Here is a 14,053-nt window from a genome sequence, read left to right on the forward strand (position 1 = left end):
AGTAGGAAGGCTCAACGCATGTGTATGAGAGAGTTGGGGGGAGCGTGGGAGGCAGACAGGTGTGATGGGCAGAGATCAGCTCAGGAGTAAATGAGAAATGGAGGGTTTAGGACAGCGGTGCAATACAATACAGCGGAGCAATACAGCGGTGCATAGACAATCCAGGAAGTTTTTGGAAAGCGTAGGGGACAATTTCCTGGCGCAAGTGCTAGAGGAGCCAACTAGGGGGGGCGCTTTTCTTGACCTGCTGCTCACAAACCGGGTAGAATTAGTGGGGGAAGCAAAAGTGGATGGGAATCTGGGAGGCAGTGACCATGAGTTGGTTGAGTTCAGGATCCTGACGCAGGGAAGAAAGGTAAGCAGCACGATACGGACCCTGGACTTCAGGAAAGCAGACTTCGACTCCCTCAGGGAACGGATGGCCAGGATCCCCTGGGGGACTAACTTGAAGGGGAAAGGAGTCCAGGAGAGCTGGCTGTATTTCAAGGAATCCCTGTTGAGGTTACAGGGACAAACCATCCCAATGAGTCGAAAGAATAGTAAATATGGCAGGCGACCAGCTTGGCTTAATGGTGAAATCTTAGCGGATCTTAAACATAAAAAAGAAGCTTACAAGAAGTGGAAGGTTGGACATATGACCAGGGAAGAGTATAAAAATATTGCTCGGGCATGTAGGAATGATATCAGGAGGGCCAAATCGCACCTGGAGCTGCAGCTAGCCAGAGATGTCAAGAGTAACAAGAAGGGTTTCTTCAGGTATGTTGGCAACAAGAAGAAAGCCAAGGAATGTGTGGGCCCCTTACTGAATGAGGGAGGCAACCTAGTGACAGAGGATGTGGAAAAAGCTAATGTACTCAATGCTTTTTTTGCCTCTGTTTTCACTAACAAGGTCAGCTCCCAGACTGCTGCGCTGGGCATCACAAAATGGGGAAGAGATGGCCAGCCCTCTGTGGAGACAGAGGTGGTTAGGGACTATTTAGAAAAGCTGGACGTGCACAAGTCCATGGGGCCGGACGAGTTGCATCCGAGAGTGCTGAAGGAATTGGCGGCTGTGATTGCAGAGCCATTGGCCATTATCTTTGAAAACTCGTGGCGAAGCGGGGAAGTCCCGGATGACTGGAAAAAGGCTAATGTAGTGCCAATCTTTAAAAAAGGGAAGAAGGAGGATCCTGGGAACTACAGGCCAGTCAGCCTCACTTCAGTCCCTGGAAAAATCATGGAGCAGGTCCTCAAAGAATCAATCCTGAAGCACTTGCATGAGAGGAAAGTGATCAGGAACAGCCAGCATGGATTCACCAAGGGAAGGTCATGCCTGACTAATCTAATCGCCTTTTATGATGAGATTACTGGTTCTGTGGATGAAGGAAAAGCAGTGGATGTATTGTTTCTTGACTTTAGCAAAGCTTTTGACATGGTCTCCCACAGTATTCTTGTCAGCAAGTTAAGGAAGTATGGGCTGGATGAATGCACTACAAGGTGGGTAGAAAGCTGGCTAGATTGTCGGGCTCAACGGGTAGTGATCAATGGCTCCATGTCTAGTTGGCAGCCGGTATCAAGTGGAGTACCCCAAGGGTCGGTCCTGGGGCCGGTTTTGTTCAATATCTTCAGAAATGATCTGGAGGATGGTGTGGATTGCACTCTCAGCAAATTTGCGGATGATACTAAACTGGGAGGAGTGGTAGATACGCTGGAGGGGAGGGATAGGATACAGAAAGACCTAGACAAATTGGAGGATTGGGCCAAAAGAAATCTGATGAGGTTCAATAAGGATAAGTGCAGGGTCCTGCACTTAGGACGGAAGAACCCAATGCACAGCTACAGACTAGGGACCGAATGGCTAGGCAGCAGTTCTGCGGAAAAGGACCTAGGGGTGACAGTGGACGAGAAGCTGAATAGGAGTCAGCAGTGTGCCCTTGTGCTAATGGCATTTTGGGATGCATAAGTAGGGGCATAGCGAGCAGATCGAGGGACGTGATTGTTTCCCTCTATTCGACATTGGTGAGGCCTCATCTGGAGTACTGTGTCCAGTTTTGGGCCCCACACTTCAAGAAGGATGTGGATAAATTGGAGAGAGTCCAGCGAAGGGCAACCAAAATGATTAGGGGACTGGAACACATGAGTTATGAGGAGAGGCTGAGGGAGCTGGGATTGTTTAGCCTGCAGAAGAGAAGAATGAGGGGGGATTTGATAGCTGCTTTCAACTACCTGAAAGGGGGTTCCAAAGAGGATGGCTCTAGACTGTTCTCAATGGTAGCAGATGACAGAACGAGGAGTAATGGTCTCAAGTTGCAGTGGGGGAGGTTTAGATTGGATATTAGGACAAACTTTTTCACTAAGAGGGTGGTGAAACATTGGAATGCGTTACCTAGGGAGGTGGTAGAATCTCCTTCCTTAGAGGTTTTTAAGGTCAGGCTTGACAAAGCCCTGGCTGGGATGATTTAACTGGGAATTGGTCCTGCTTTGTGCAGGGGGTTGGACTAGATGACCTTCTGGGGTCCCTTCCAACCCTGATATTCTATGATTCTATGACAGCGAAGAGGAATGAGGAGGGTGAGCTATCTGTCTGTATGTGGGATCTATCAGTGGTTCTGTCATGTTTCCTAATGGAAACATCCCAGTCTACAAATAGCTAAATTGGAGCCTTTCGTCTGGATTTTCAAACCCACCTAAGCGATTTGACTTTAATAGGATTTGAACATCCGGGGGTGAGGGGGAGAACGTGAAAAGTTTGGGGACCACTGCCTTAAGTGGCTTTGAAAATCTCTGAGGAAATGGTCTAGAGATGACTCCATATGCAGACTTGGGCCCCAAGCAGGGTTAGATGATGGTGGCTGCTGAAGGCTTGTGAACACTAGTGCTCCCGTCATTGCTCGGTCTGACAGAGCGGCGCTGCTGTTAGCAAAGGTGGGAAACTTTTGACCTAACGCTCTGGTGCACAAACAATCACTGTGTGCCCTGGGATGAGGCCTTGGACCTCAATCAGCTTGGTTGGAAAAAATGGTTAAAAAGTAGGATTTAGGCTTTTCGTCATCAAGGTTGTGGCTCCAATTCAGTTGTTGGTCCCAGTCTCCTCTTTTTGGGGTGGGCAGTACTTTGGGGATCATAGACGTTAGAAGGGGATCCTCCACTTACTCCCCTGGGTGCTGGGGCAGGGGTGCTTCCGACAGGACACTTTCTGGTGCATCCAGGGCAATGGGGATCACTCTTCTGCCTGTGGGAGACTGTTCTATGCTCTAACACACGTCACTGTCGAGACATTTTTCCAGCTATTTAGTTGAAAACTTTCCCATTTAGGGCTCATGGATTAAACTTGTTTTACCTCGTGTTGGATTGAATAATTCCCTTCTCCATGGTGTTCAGACACCCTTCTAATGTCCGTACAGATGACACCATGTCGACATACATGGTACGGTTTAGCTAAATCACATACATCAAACTCTTTTGGTCTTTCCTTTGTTTCAGTCAGTCCCACTGGCCCCTGACCATTTTTGTTGTTTTCTTTGGGCTCCCTCTGGCCGTGAGACAATGTTCTCAGCTGCTGGCGGAAGGAGAGGAGAGGGAGTGCTGAGTGTCTCTCACCCACCAGCTGCTGTACTGCATTGGTACGTTCTAGTGGGGAGTCTTGTCCAAGCCTTCTCATCCAGGGACGAGGTTGTGGCTTGGGACAGCAAGCCAGAAAGGGAAGATATAAAATTAACACGGCACACTTTAAGTGGATTGAAAGCTGGCCTAGTGACAGGTCTCAGAATGTAATTGTAGACGGGGAATCATCATCCAGTTGGGTGTGTTTCTAGTCAGATTCTCTGCAGGGAACTGTTCATGACCCTATGATATTTGATAAATGATCTGTAATAAAATATAAAATGATCCTGGATAAAGTTTGCAGGTGACACAAAAATTGGGGGAGTGGTAAATAACGAAGCTGACAGGTCACTTATGCAGATCATAGAATCATAGAATATCAGGGTTGGAAGGGACCTCAGGAGGTCATCTAGTCCAACCCCATGCTCAAAGCAGGACCGATCCCCGACTAAATCATCCCAGCCAGGGCTTTGTCAAGCCTGACCTTAAAAACTTCTAAGGAAGGAAATTCCACCACCTCCCTAGGTAACGCATTCCAGTGTTTCACCACCCTCGTAGTAAAAAATTTTTTCCTAATATCCAACCTAAATCTCCCGCACTGCAACTTGAGACCATTACTCCTCGTTCTGTCATCTGCTACCACTGAGAACAGTCTAGAGCCATCCTCTTTGGAACCCCTTTTCAGGTAGTTGAAATCAGCTATCAAATCCCCCCTCATTCTTCTCTTCCGCAGACTAAACAATCCCAGTTCCCTCAGCCTCTCCTCATAAGTCATGTGTTCCAGTCCCCTAATCATTTTGGTTGCCCTCCACTGGACTCTTTCCAATTTTTCCACATCCTTCTTGTAGTTTGGGGCCCAAAACTGGACACAGTACTCCAGATGAGGCCTCACCAATGTCGAATAGAGGGGAACGGTCACGTCCCTCGATCTGCTGGCAATGCCCCTACTTATACATCCCAAAATGCCATTGGCCTTCTTGGCAACAAGGGCACACTGTTGACTCCTATCCAGCTTCTCGTCCACTGTCAGCCCTAGGTCCTTTTCTGCAGAACTGCTGCCTAGCATTGGGTCCCTAGTCTGTAGCGGTGCATTGGATTCTTCCGTCCTAAGTGCAGGACTCTGCACTTGTCCTTGTTGAACCTCATCAGATTTCTTTTGGCCCAATCCTCCAATTTGTCTAGGGCCCTCTGTATCCTATCCCTACCCTCCAGCGTATCTGCCACTCCTCCCAATTTAGTGTCATCTGCAAACTTGCTGAGAGTGCAATCCACACCATCCTCCAGATCATTTCTGAAGATATTGAACAAAACCGGCCCCAGGACCGACGCCTGGGGCGCTCCACTTGATACCGGCTGCCAACTAGACATGGAGCCATTGATCACTACCTGTTGAGCCCGACAATCTAGCCAGCTTTCTATCCACCTTATAGTCCATTCATCCAGCCCATGCTTCTTTAACTTGCTGGCAAGAATACTGTGGGAGACTGTGTCAAAAGCTTTGCTAAAGTCAAGGAACAACACGTCCACTGCTTTCCCTTCATCCACAGAGCCAGTTATCTCGTCATAGAAGACAATTAGATTAGTCAGGCATGACTTGCCCTTGGTGAATCCGTGCTGACTGTTCCTGATCACTGTCCTCTCCTCTAAGTGCTTCAGAATTGATTCCTTGAGGACCTGCTCCATGATTTTTCCAGGGACTGAGGTTAGGCTGACTGGCCTGTAGTTCCTAGGATCCTCCTTCTTCCCTTTTTTAAAGATCAATATGGATCACTTGGTAAACTGGACACAAGCAAACAATATGCATTTTAGCATGACTAAATGTCCTTACTCTCGGAACAAAGAATGGAGACCATATACAGGATGGGGGACTCTATCCTGGGAAGCAGTGACTCTGAAAAAAGATTTGGCGGTCATGGTGAATGATCAGCTGAACACTGGCTCCCAGTGTGACGCTGTGGCCAAAAGGGCTAATGCAGTTATTTGTTGCACAAATGGGAATCCTGAGTAGGAGTGGAGAGGTTATTTTACCTCTATATTTGGCACTGGTGCAATCCTGTGTCCAGTTCTGGTGTCCACAGTTCAAGGAGGTGGATAAATTGGAGAGGGTTCAGAGAAGAGCCAGGAGAATTATTAAAGGATTAGAAAACCTGCCTAATAGTGATTGATTCAAGTTCAGTCTGTTTAGCTTAACAAAGAGAAGGTTAAGGGTGACTTGATCACAGTTTATAATGACCTATATGGGGAACAAATATTTGATAATGGGCTCTTCAGTCTAGCAGAGAAAAGTCTAACATGATCCAATGGCTGGAAGTTGAAGTCAGGCAAAGTAATATGGTTAATAAGGTGTACAGTTTTAAAGCTGAAAGTCATTAACCAGTGGAACAATTTCCCAAGCGTCCTGGTGGATTCTGAATCACTGGCAATTTTTAACTCAAAATTAGATGTTTTTCTAACAGATCTGTTCTGGGAATTATTTGGGGATGTTCGGTGGCCAGTGTTACACAGGAGGTCAAACTCGATGATCATAATCGTCCCTTTTGGCCTTGGAAAAGTTTCTTGCCATCATGGTTGTGGAGAAAAGCCTGAAAATATGACCCAAGTGTGATCTGAAGGCTCAGAACCCAGAAGACTAAAGAAAAAGAACCTCAGTTGATCATTTAAAAGCAAATATCATGATTGTCAAGAGAGTCTCATGATTTTGGGGGCGTGACTCCTGATGTCTGAACATTTGGGGCAGGCAGTACACTGATCCTAGAGGCAGGGATGGCGGGAAGAAAACCCTAGAATTCCAAGAGCCAGCAGCAGAAGTTGGCATCAAGTCAACCTTTTCTGCAGGATTCATTATCTTGTGGTGGTTTCCTTTGTTCCCTTTTGTTCTTCCTTTGAGTGATGTTGAGTGTGAAAGTCTAGGATTCCCCCCAACCCGCACTTTCTCTGCTCCTTTCCCAGGATATATTTGTTTAAATTAATTTAACTTCAAATGTGTGTGCTTTCTTCCAGGTAGTTATGGCAGAAGTAATTTGGTGTTTGCTGCTGCCTCAAAGGGCTCTTGAACAGGGTTGACTAATACGCCAAGTAACTTGCCTCAAAACGTGTGCTCCAATATTCCACTCTGTGTGTGTGTGTGTGTGTGTGCACGCACACGTGTGCATTAGATGACCATCCTTCAGAAAGTTAGCATGGCCTGTGATTTTTTTTTGGGGGGGACCCTTTTCTCCCCCCCCCCAGTTACTGACCTCATTATCTGTATGATGTGTGTTTTGGTCGGTTTAATCAAAATTAGCTATTGGGGATAAGACCTGTGAGCTCATCTCGCCAGTCGCCCCTGGAGGCCAGTGCAGGACTGCTCAACTTGAAAGCAACTTTAGTTAAAATAATTAAGGAAGGGGGGAAAAAAGACAAATCTGTTAGGTTTGCACTGTTCAGGTTCCGTCCCTTTTTCTATTTTAATTGTCCTGGAAAAAAGGGAGAAACAAGCTTTCTAAAAGCTCTGATTCTTCCCTCTGTTATTCCTCCCTGCTCCGGAAACTTGGAGGCATCAACTCTCATCTGTCAAAGTGTAAATCAGCAATTAAAACACAAACAGTGAAATGCCAAAGATGACCCGAAGCACAAAGCAACTGACAAACAAGTCCGGACAAATCGGCGGATAATTTATAAGCATTGCCCTAAAATCTAATTATTTGGCAATTCGAATTTGCAGCCGGCCAGGGCTCTGCAATAAATTTAACCCGCCATAAATTATTTAGGAGCAGCCCGTGGTGTAAATCAAAAACACGAGTGTTTGTTTAAGAAATAAGCTGTTTTTGCATAAAATGACTTTTTTCTTCGAAAGAAAAACAGCTGAACAGACTGCACAGCCATTGAGAGTGTGTCCCTTCCAGGGAGGACCCTCGTGCCTCTGCCCCCTTTGGAAGGTGTAAAAGGGGATCTGTGTCTTAGCAGAACGTTATGTCCTTTTTCTTACCAGAAAAATCCTTTTCCCTCATGGGCGGCACCCACTTGTTTTTATTACATTTTGAACAGTCAGCTCTAATTTTTACTGGCATCTTTTATCCTTTGTATTTATTAAACTTCTTCGGGGGGGGGAGTGGATGGAATAAGTCATACTCCAGAGTAGTTTTTGAACTCAGTGGGCAATAGTCTTTAACCTAAATAAAGAAATAAGGGGCTTTGAGTATGCCCCGCCCACTCCTCACATAGACACTTGGGTGAAAGGGTTTGACGAGCCTGGAAGATCTTGCTGTGTATTTTATTCTTGTAATCTAATAATGTTGAGGTTCCAAGAATCCAAGATTATGGGCAAAGGATTCCTCTGTGAATAGCAGTATAACTCTTGCTGGTTTGTTTCTGTATCCAAGAGATTTCCCCACTGTGGGAAAACGTTTAGTGAGTGTAATTGTTTGTTTAATTTCTTTATTATCAGCAGAATTAGAATTAATAATTTCCTCTTCCCCCTCTTCCTGCATCCCCAGCTTGGTGTTTTAGGCAGGAGGTTTCACGTAGTGAGTGTAAAGCAGGAAAAGGCTGAATTTATAGAGGTGATTTCACAGGCCCTCGTGAATTTTCTGAAGCCCTCAGAAAAGGAAGTCCTTGTTAGCTTTGCCGTCAGCTAGTTGTGATGCAGGCTACCAGCTGTTTCAAAGAGAACTGTCATGGGACAGGCAGGTTATTCAGAGTGCTTGCATGTGGTGTCTCTCTTTTGGGGTGGCTGGGAAGGAGGGCAAAAATTATCAGTGAGCTGTCATGCAGTTTAGTTTAAAGAACTGGAGACTCATGTATACGAGCAAACAGATTTGGTAACAGGATGTTTTTAATTTTAACTTTTCCCACATTTGTATATTAGCACAGTGGGGAGGAATTGTGGTGTCTTTTCAGACCTGCTAAAATTGATTTTAGAATTTTTGTTCCCACAATATAATTGCAAATGCCTGTGTTAGCGATTTGGAGCTGTGCGCCAAAGACTTTCCCCATTCAAAATGTATTCAACTTTTCATGATAATGGAAAGGCAAATAAAGAGTGTATTATTTATCACCAGCAATTTGAATTCCAGGTTTCCTTTCAAGTTAGGCTACCCTACTAAATACAATATATAACTGCAATGGGAATGGGCGTACACACTGGATTGTTCGTATTCCTGGTAGAATATGGCTATTTGCAATCTCCAAATACCTCCAAAACGTTCCAACTCATTCAGAACTCCTCCTCGTGTTTGCAGTTACCAGTTCTTACCAGTTCAGCTTGGGCTGTGAGAAATCTATAAGAAAACAGTTAAAAAAGGGTTAGAGATGGGAGAGACTAATGCTGGTGGAACTAGATCTGGGGAACACTGAAGTTGGCATTAATGCTCCCTAAGGTCAGAATTAGATGTGGATGTGTGTGGTGCTCTCTGGGGAGTTTTTACATTCAGCCAAAATGGACCAATTTCCGATGTACTTGTAATTTGAATGTTCCCCTCTCCCCAAAACCGGTTTGACAGTGTAGATGTAACCTAGCACTTCAGAGTTAGCCTGGCCAGTTGTGAGAGTATATGGTTGCCCGGCTGCTTTTCTGAATCGCAGTCTGTCGGGTTGGAGGGAGGGTTGGCTCACCATTTCATAATAATTACGAATGAAATTCTAGATCTGTAATAACATTTTGGGTATCTAAAACAAGCCATATGCTTGGTGGTGGGTTGTTTTTTTTTTTAAAGTGGAAACAGATCAACTTTAAGCCATGCATTTTTGGTAATAGAGGATTTTTTTCCTATTTATATTTGATAGATATTTTTGTTTCCACAAGAATGTCAACTCCTAATTTCATGATGCATCATGGGCTTAAGAAAATTGAATTTAATAAAGGCAAAAGATGAATGGCACCTTTAAAGGCCCCAACACTTGTCTTTATTAGTAGGCCAAACTGCAGGGACTTCGAACACTGCTTCTCTCCAAATGAAAGTTTAAATGAAAAGTACAGTGGTGTCACAGGTTAAATTTCATTGCAGGACTGGCTAACGTTGTTAGCGAGGAGTGGAGCTGATTTCATGGGGCTGGTATCTGTTGCCTTAGATACCAGCGGAGCAAACATTGCCAGAGACTGGAAAAATCTCCACTCAAGGGAGCATTCAGATAAACAGGTTTTTGGGAAGATCCTCACCACTCCCTTGAAAAACTGACCAAATAAGCCAAAAAACCCCTATTAGTCTTTCTCCCTAGACATCCTAGTTGCTAGTCATTTTTTTTGTCTGTGACCATAGACCGGTATTAATTCTGAATAGCATTACATTTTTCAGTTCATCTTTTTATTTTCCCAGTCTGTTTTAATCCGAACCTCCTGAAAGTGATTTTTGCCTCTGGTCTGTCATTTGATTCCAGCGGGCAGCGTCACACAAGGCTCTCTTTCAGCCCTTCTTCACCTCCGGGTGCTTGATGGGCTCCACAGGAGTATCCGTTCCCCTAGGACTGCTCTCTGCAGGGCAATGCACATACAGTCTGTGGCTGTGTCTCCATCTGGGAGAGCAATTTCTGTTCCCTTCATCCTGTGATGGAGAGACCCCTTTGGGCAATCGCGCCTCATGTAGAGCCCAACCCTAAAAGGTGCGGAGCTTTCTTGACTCCAATTGAGGTCTGTGGGGTCTGAAGGGGCTCAGCCCTTTGGAGAACGAAGGGGTCTTTGAGCTTGGGAATGGAAGGCTGGCAGGTAGGAGAACACTAACCGTTAGCTAGCCCTCCCTCTAGCTAAAGCTACAAAATGGTTTCAGTGTAACTCCCTTGTCATATATGCCAAGACTTGCTAAAACGTTCTCCTCCTGAGCTGAAACTCGCAGTGCCGGGCGTCTGCTCCGCGGTTATGGTACGGAGGGAGAAGTCGAGCCGAGGGTGTTCGGCCATTTCAGGATTAAGTGAGGGGGAAGAACAAAAGCCCATTTCCTATTCTGACCACCAGTTTCGCTTTTTCATGGTGATCATTCAATTGGCTGAATTTGGTGAGTTCAGATTTAGAATGGGACTAGGTCTGAGTGGTGTGTGGGGCCATTGCAACGTCTGAACAGTGTTACCTGAAGTGTATTTACTAGTGATACTGGGTTTTTGAAACTTTGAGCCTTCGTGCAGTGCTGAGGCAGAGTAATCATGCACTCCAAAATCGGGAAACAAAATTCCTTCTGTTCCACTGCATGTTTGTAGGGTGTGTCATGTGGCAGGGTTAATGTTATGGGGGAACCATTCGCTTTGGGATTCCTTGCTGTTTGATTTCTCCACCTTAACCTTGCATTAAGGCTAAATGTTGCGCTTATTTCTTCTTCTGTTCATTTGACTTGCCTTTCCCACATTTCCTACCTCACCCCATAACCCACTCTGTGTCTGCCCCCTTTACACCCTCCGCCCCTAAGTCCTTGGATCAGGAGTCATTCACGCTGTAGCAGTGTATTCATGTATACTGTGTGAAATAGAAATCCGTGTTGTGTTGTTCCTTTTCTCCCAACCCCTTCTCCCTCTGGCTTTCAGCGTGTGGTGATGTCATCATCTCGTATTTATGACCTCACAGTAATTTCCGTGCCTGGGTCACTGGGGTTGCAGCCAGGGCCTGAAAGCTACATTAACCACTCTGCAGCGATTGCATTTTCCACATGCTAATTTTACTCGGAAGAGTTGCTTTTTATTTATTTATTTTGTATTATTTCTTATTTGTCTCTTCCAGATGTTTTCAGGCAGTTTTTTGTTGTTAAACTAATTCCATTCATGTTTTAAAAATTGATGAAAGCGCTAATAAAAATGTCAAAGTGGTAAAAATGTTAGCTTTTGCTGTGCTTTGATTAAATTTTGCAAACTGTTTTTGAATATTAAAAAGCAATGTTTCTTTTATTCTCTCTCTCTCTGTCTCTCTCTTCTGCTCTTCCCCCTCCCCCCTCAAGTGATTTGAGAGGCTTGTTGCATGGTTATCACTCAATGGGCTCATTTGCACTCCAGAATCCTGGTGCCATGCATCTCTATTAAATAACAGAGACAAATTATTCTTTAAAGACACCAAACAAATTGTCACTTCTCTTACATTAAACTTGGGGGGAGAAGAGGAGGGGGACAAACACAAAGGATTTTATCGCCTTTATTCCGGGGTTGGATCTTTTAATTTCATATATATTTTTTAATAATTGAGAAATCCATCGTAACTGGCTTTGTTTAAACTTTTTATTAACAGGTCCATGTAAATTTTTGATTGCTGATTATTCCTATAATTGAACACTCTCCTGATGAAGAACGTTTCTATTTCCCTATCTGCATAAATTTGCTGTAAGGAATAAACCAGTGTTTGGTGCAGTGCTCTATGCCATACAGATAGCATTGGTGAGGGAGCTCCTGGTTCATCACAGCATTCTGTGGATAGCGTGGCCTAGCAGTCCAGGCCATGGGAGAGCGCATTGCAACTTCAGCCCCAGCCTCTCCCAGCCGGAGGCGCTTTATGCAATAGCATCCTGGCTGTAATTGTCTAATGTCCCATATCCTTCAGAAGAGCCCCTGGTAAAGTTGATCTCTCTGAGTACAGCTTCTGGATTGCACTGGCTAAGTGACAATGGATCTGCTGTATGTGTCTGTGTGTTGGCTTTGTGGGTTGTGTTTTGAGTGTGGTGGCAGGCTGACGTTCTGCCCGAGGGTGATCAGATCCTGGTGGGAAAGCTTGGGGTTGTTGCGACTTAGACAGAGAAATGGCAGTAAGTCCTTGCTGCCTAGTTTTGGCAGCTACCGTAATAAACTGCAAACTTGTAACCTTTCCTAATAGCAGTGTTGCGACCCCATTCCTTCCTAGGCACGTGTGCACATTGGCCTCACTTTTTCCTTTTTAGAGCTGTATGCCTCTCCTTAATATGGGGAGGTGCCATCTTCCTGTAATGTATTGTTTGTATTACCGCAGTGCCTAGGAGGCCCAGTCCGGAGCAGGACCCCACCGTGCTAGGTGGTGTCCAAATACAGAACAAAAAGATGGTCCCTGCCCCAAAGAGCTTGGTTTGGGTCTTCCCAGGGGTCATCTTTTTATAACAACTTGTTTTCTTTTGTGCCTTATTCAGGAAATCATTGAGTTCCCCATTCTGAAGCTAAATGGCAGGACGATGGAGATTGAATCCACCTTTCACATGTATGTGCAGCCGGTGGTGCACCCTCAGCTTACTCCCTTCTGTACAGAGGTAAAGCGCGAAGGACGCACAGTGCTCCAAGAGTCTCTCTCTAACCGGGAAACAGGGTTACCTTTTGCATGGGGTCAGGGTTAGCACCTCTCAGTGCATGTTGAACGTAAACCATCACTCCAACTCCTTGCTGTTGATTCTAATAATAATAATAATAATAATTTTATTATAGTGTCTTGGAGCCCCAGTCCTGGACCAGGGCTCTTTTGTGCTAGGTGCTGTACAAATGTCGTTAAACTCTTTTATAGCAAATCTTTTGTTTTAACTAATAGACAATCACAGTAGACAACCTCTTTAATTCTGTGGTTCCTTAATGCTATCAGAGGTGCTGGGGCTCTCTCCAGAGAGCAGTGAGACAGACATGTCAGACTGTTGACATTGTTCCAATGCAGCAGTTTGGTGTGGAAGGTTAAACAGAGCATGTTCCAAATGGAAGGAAACGAATAACGCTGTGCTGCTGTGTGATTGAAGGGATCTAATGTCCTAGCCTGTGAGCTTCACTGCTGTGGGTTGCTGTCACCAGAACCCCCTGATCCTTGTGATAAGACCATTTTTAAAAACATAAAAAAAAATTCTCTTTGCAGGATATGACTGTGTTCTTGTTATCTGATTACTGTCAACACTAAGGGCCATTTTCCCCATGTCCATATTCACCTCTTCCCAAATGTGCGTAATGATAGGATGCAAATTACATGGGGTTCTGAGTCATGAGATCCTTGGTCTATGAAAGGAAGAGATTTGTTGTGTTCTATCTCTCGTATTTAACTCAAAGAATTAAGAATTTGCAGATTTTCCCTGATGCATCTATAAAAATGAAATAATATTGCCACCGGCAATATTTACAAACTCATTGATGATAGGAGAAGTCCTGGAAGACTGGAGAAGGGCTAACATGGTGCTCATCTTTAAAAAGGAGGAGCCGGGAACTGTAACCCAGTAAGCCTGACTTTGATACCTTGAAAGCTACAAGAGCAATGTATAAAACATTCAATTTGCGAATACCTGGAGGATGGAGGGGTGATCACTAGCAACCAGCATGGATTTATTAAGAACAAATCATGCCAAACCAGGTTGATTTCGTTCTTTGACAGCGTAACTGATTTGGTGGACGGGGGGGGGGAATGCGGTGACATCATGTACCTGGACTTCAGCTAGGCTTTTGACACAGGCCCACATGGCATTCTGATAAGTAAGCTGGAGAAATGTGGGCTCAGCAGAACTCCCATTAAGTGGATATATAACTGGTTAAACAACTGCAAACAAAAAGTAACTATTAATGGAATGATGTCGGAATGGGGGGAGGTCTCAAGTGG

At 44.9% G+C, this 14,053-nt stretch overlaps 1 protein-coding gene across 4 annotated transcripts in view; it reads left to right on the forward strand.

The window, feature by feature from the left end:
* The window catches only part of ERI3 (ERI1 exoribonuclease family member 3), a 247,253-nt gene that overhangs the window by 25,751 nt on the left and 207,449 nt on the right, over nucleotides 1-14,053 (forward strand). For all 4 annotated transcript variants that reach the window (XM_073357948.1, XM_073357949.1, XM_073357951.1 and 1 more), the window contains exon 3: nucleotides 12,624-12,740. In XM_073357948.1, coding sequence (XP_073214049.1) covers nucleotides 12,624-12,740 — 117 coding nt within the window. The remainder of the gene's footprint in view (nucleotides 1-12,623; nucleotides 12,741-14,053) is intronic.

The sequence above is a fragment of the Lepidochelys kempii genome, chromosome 8, assembly GCF_965140265.1.
Source record: "Lepidochelys kempii isolate rLepKem1 chromosome 8, rLepKem1.hap2, whole genome shotgun sequence".
NCBI classification, from domain to species: Eukaryota; Metazoa; Chordata; order Testudines; family Cheloniidae; genus Lepidochelys; species Lepidochelys kempii.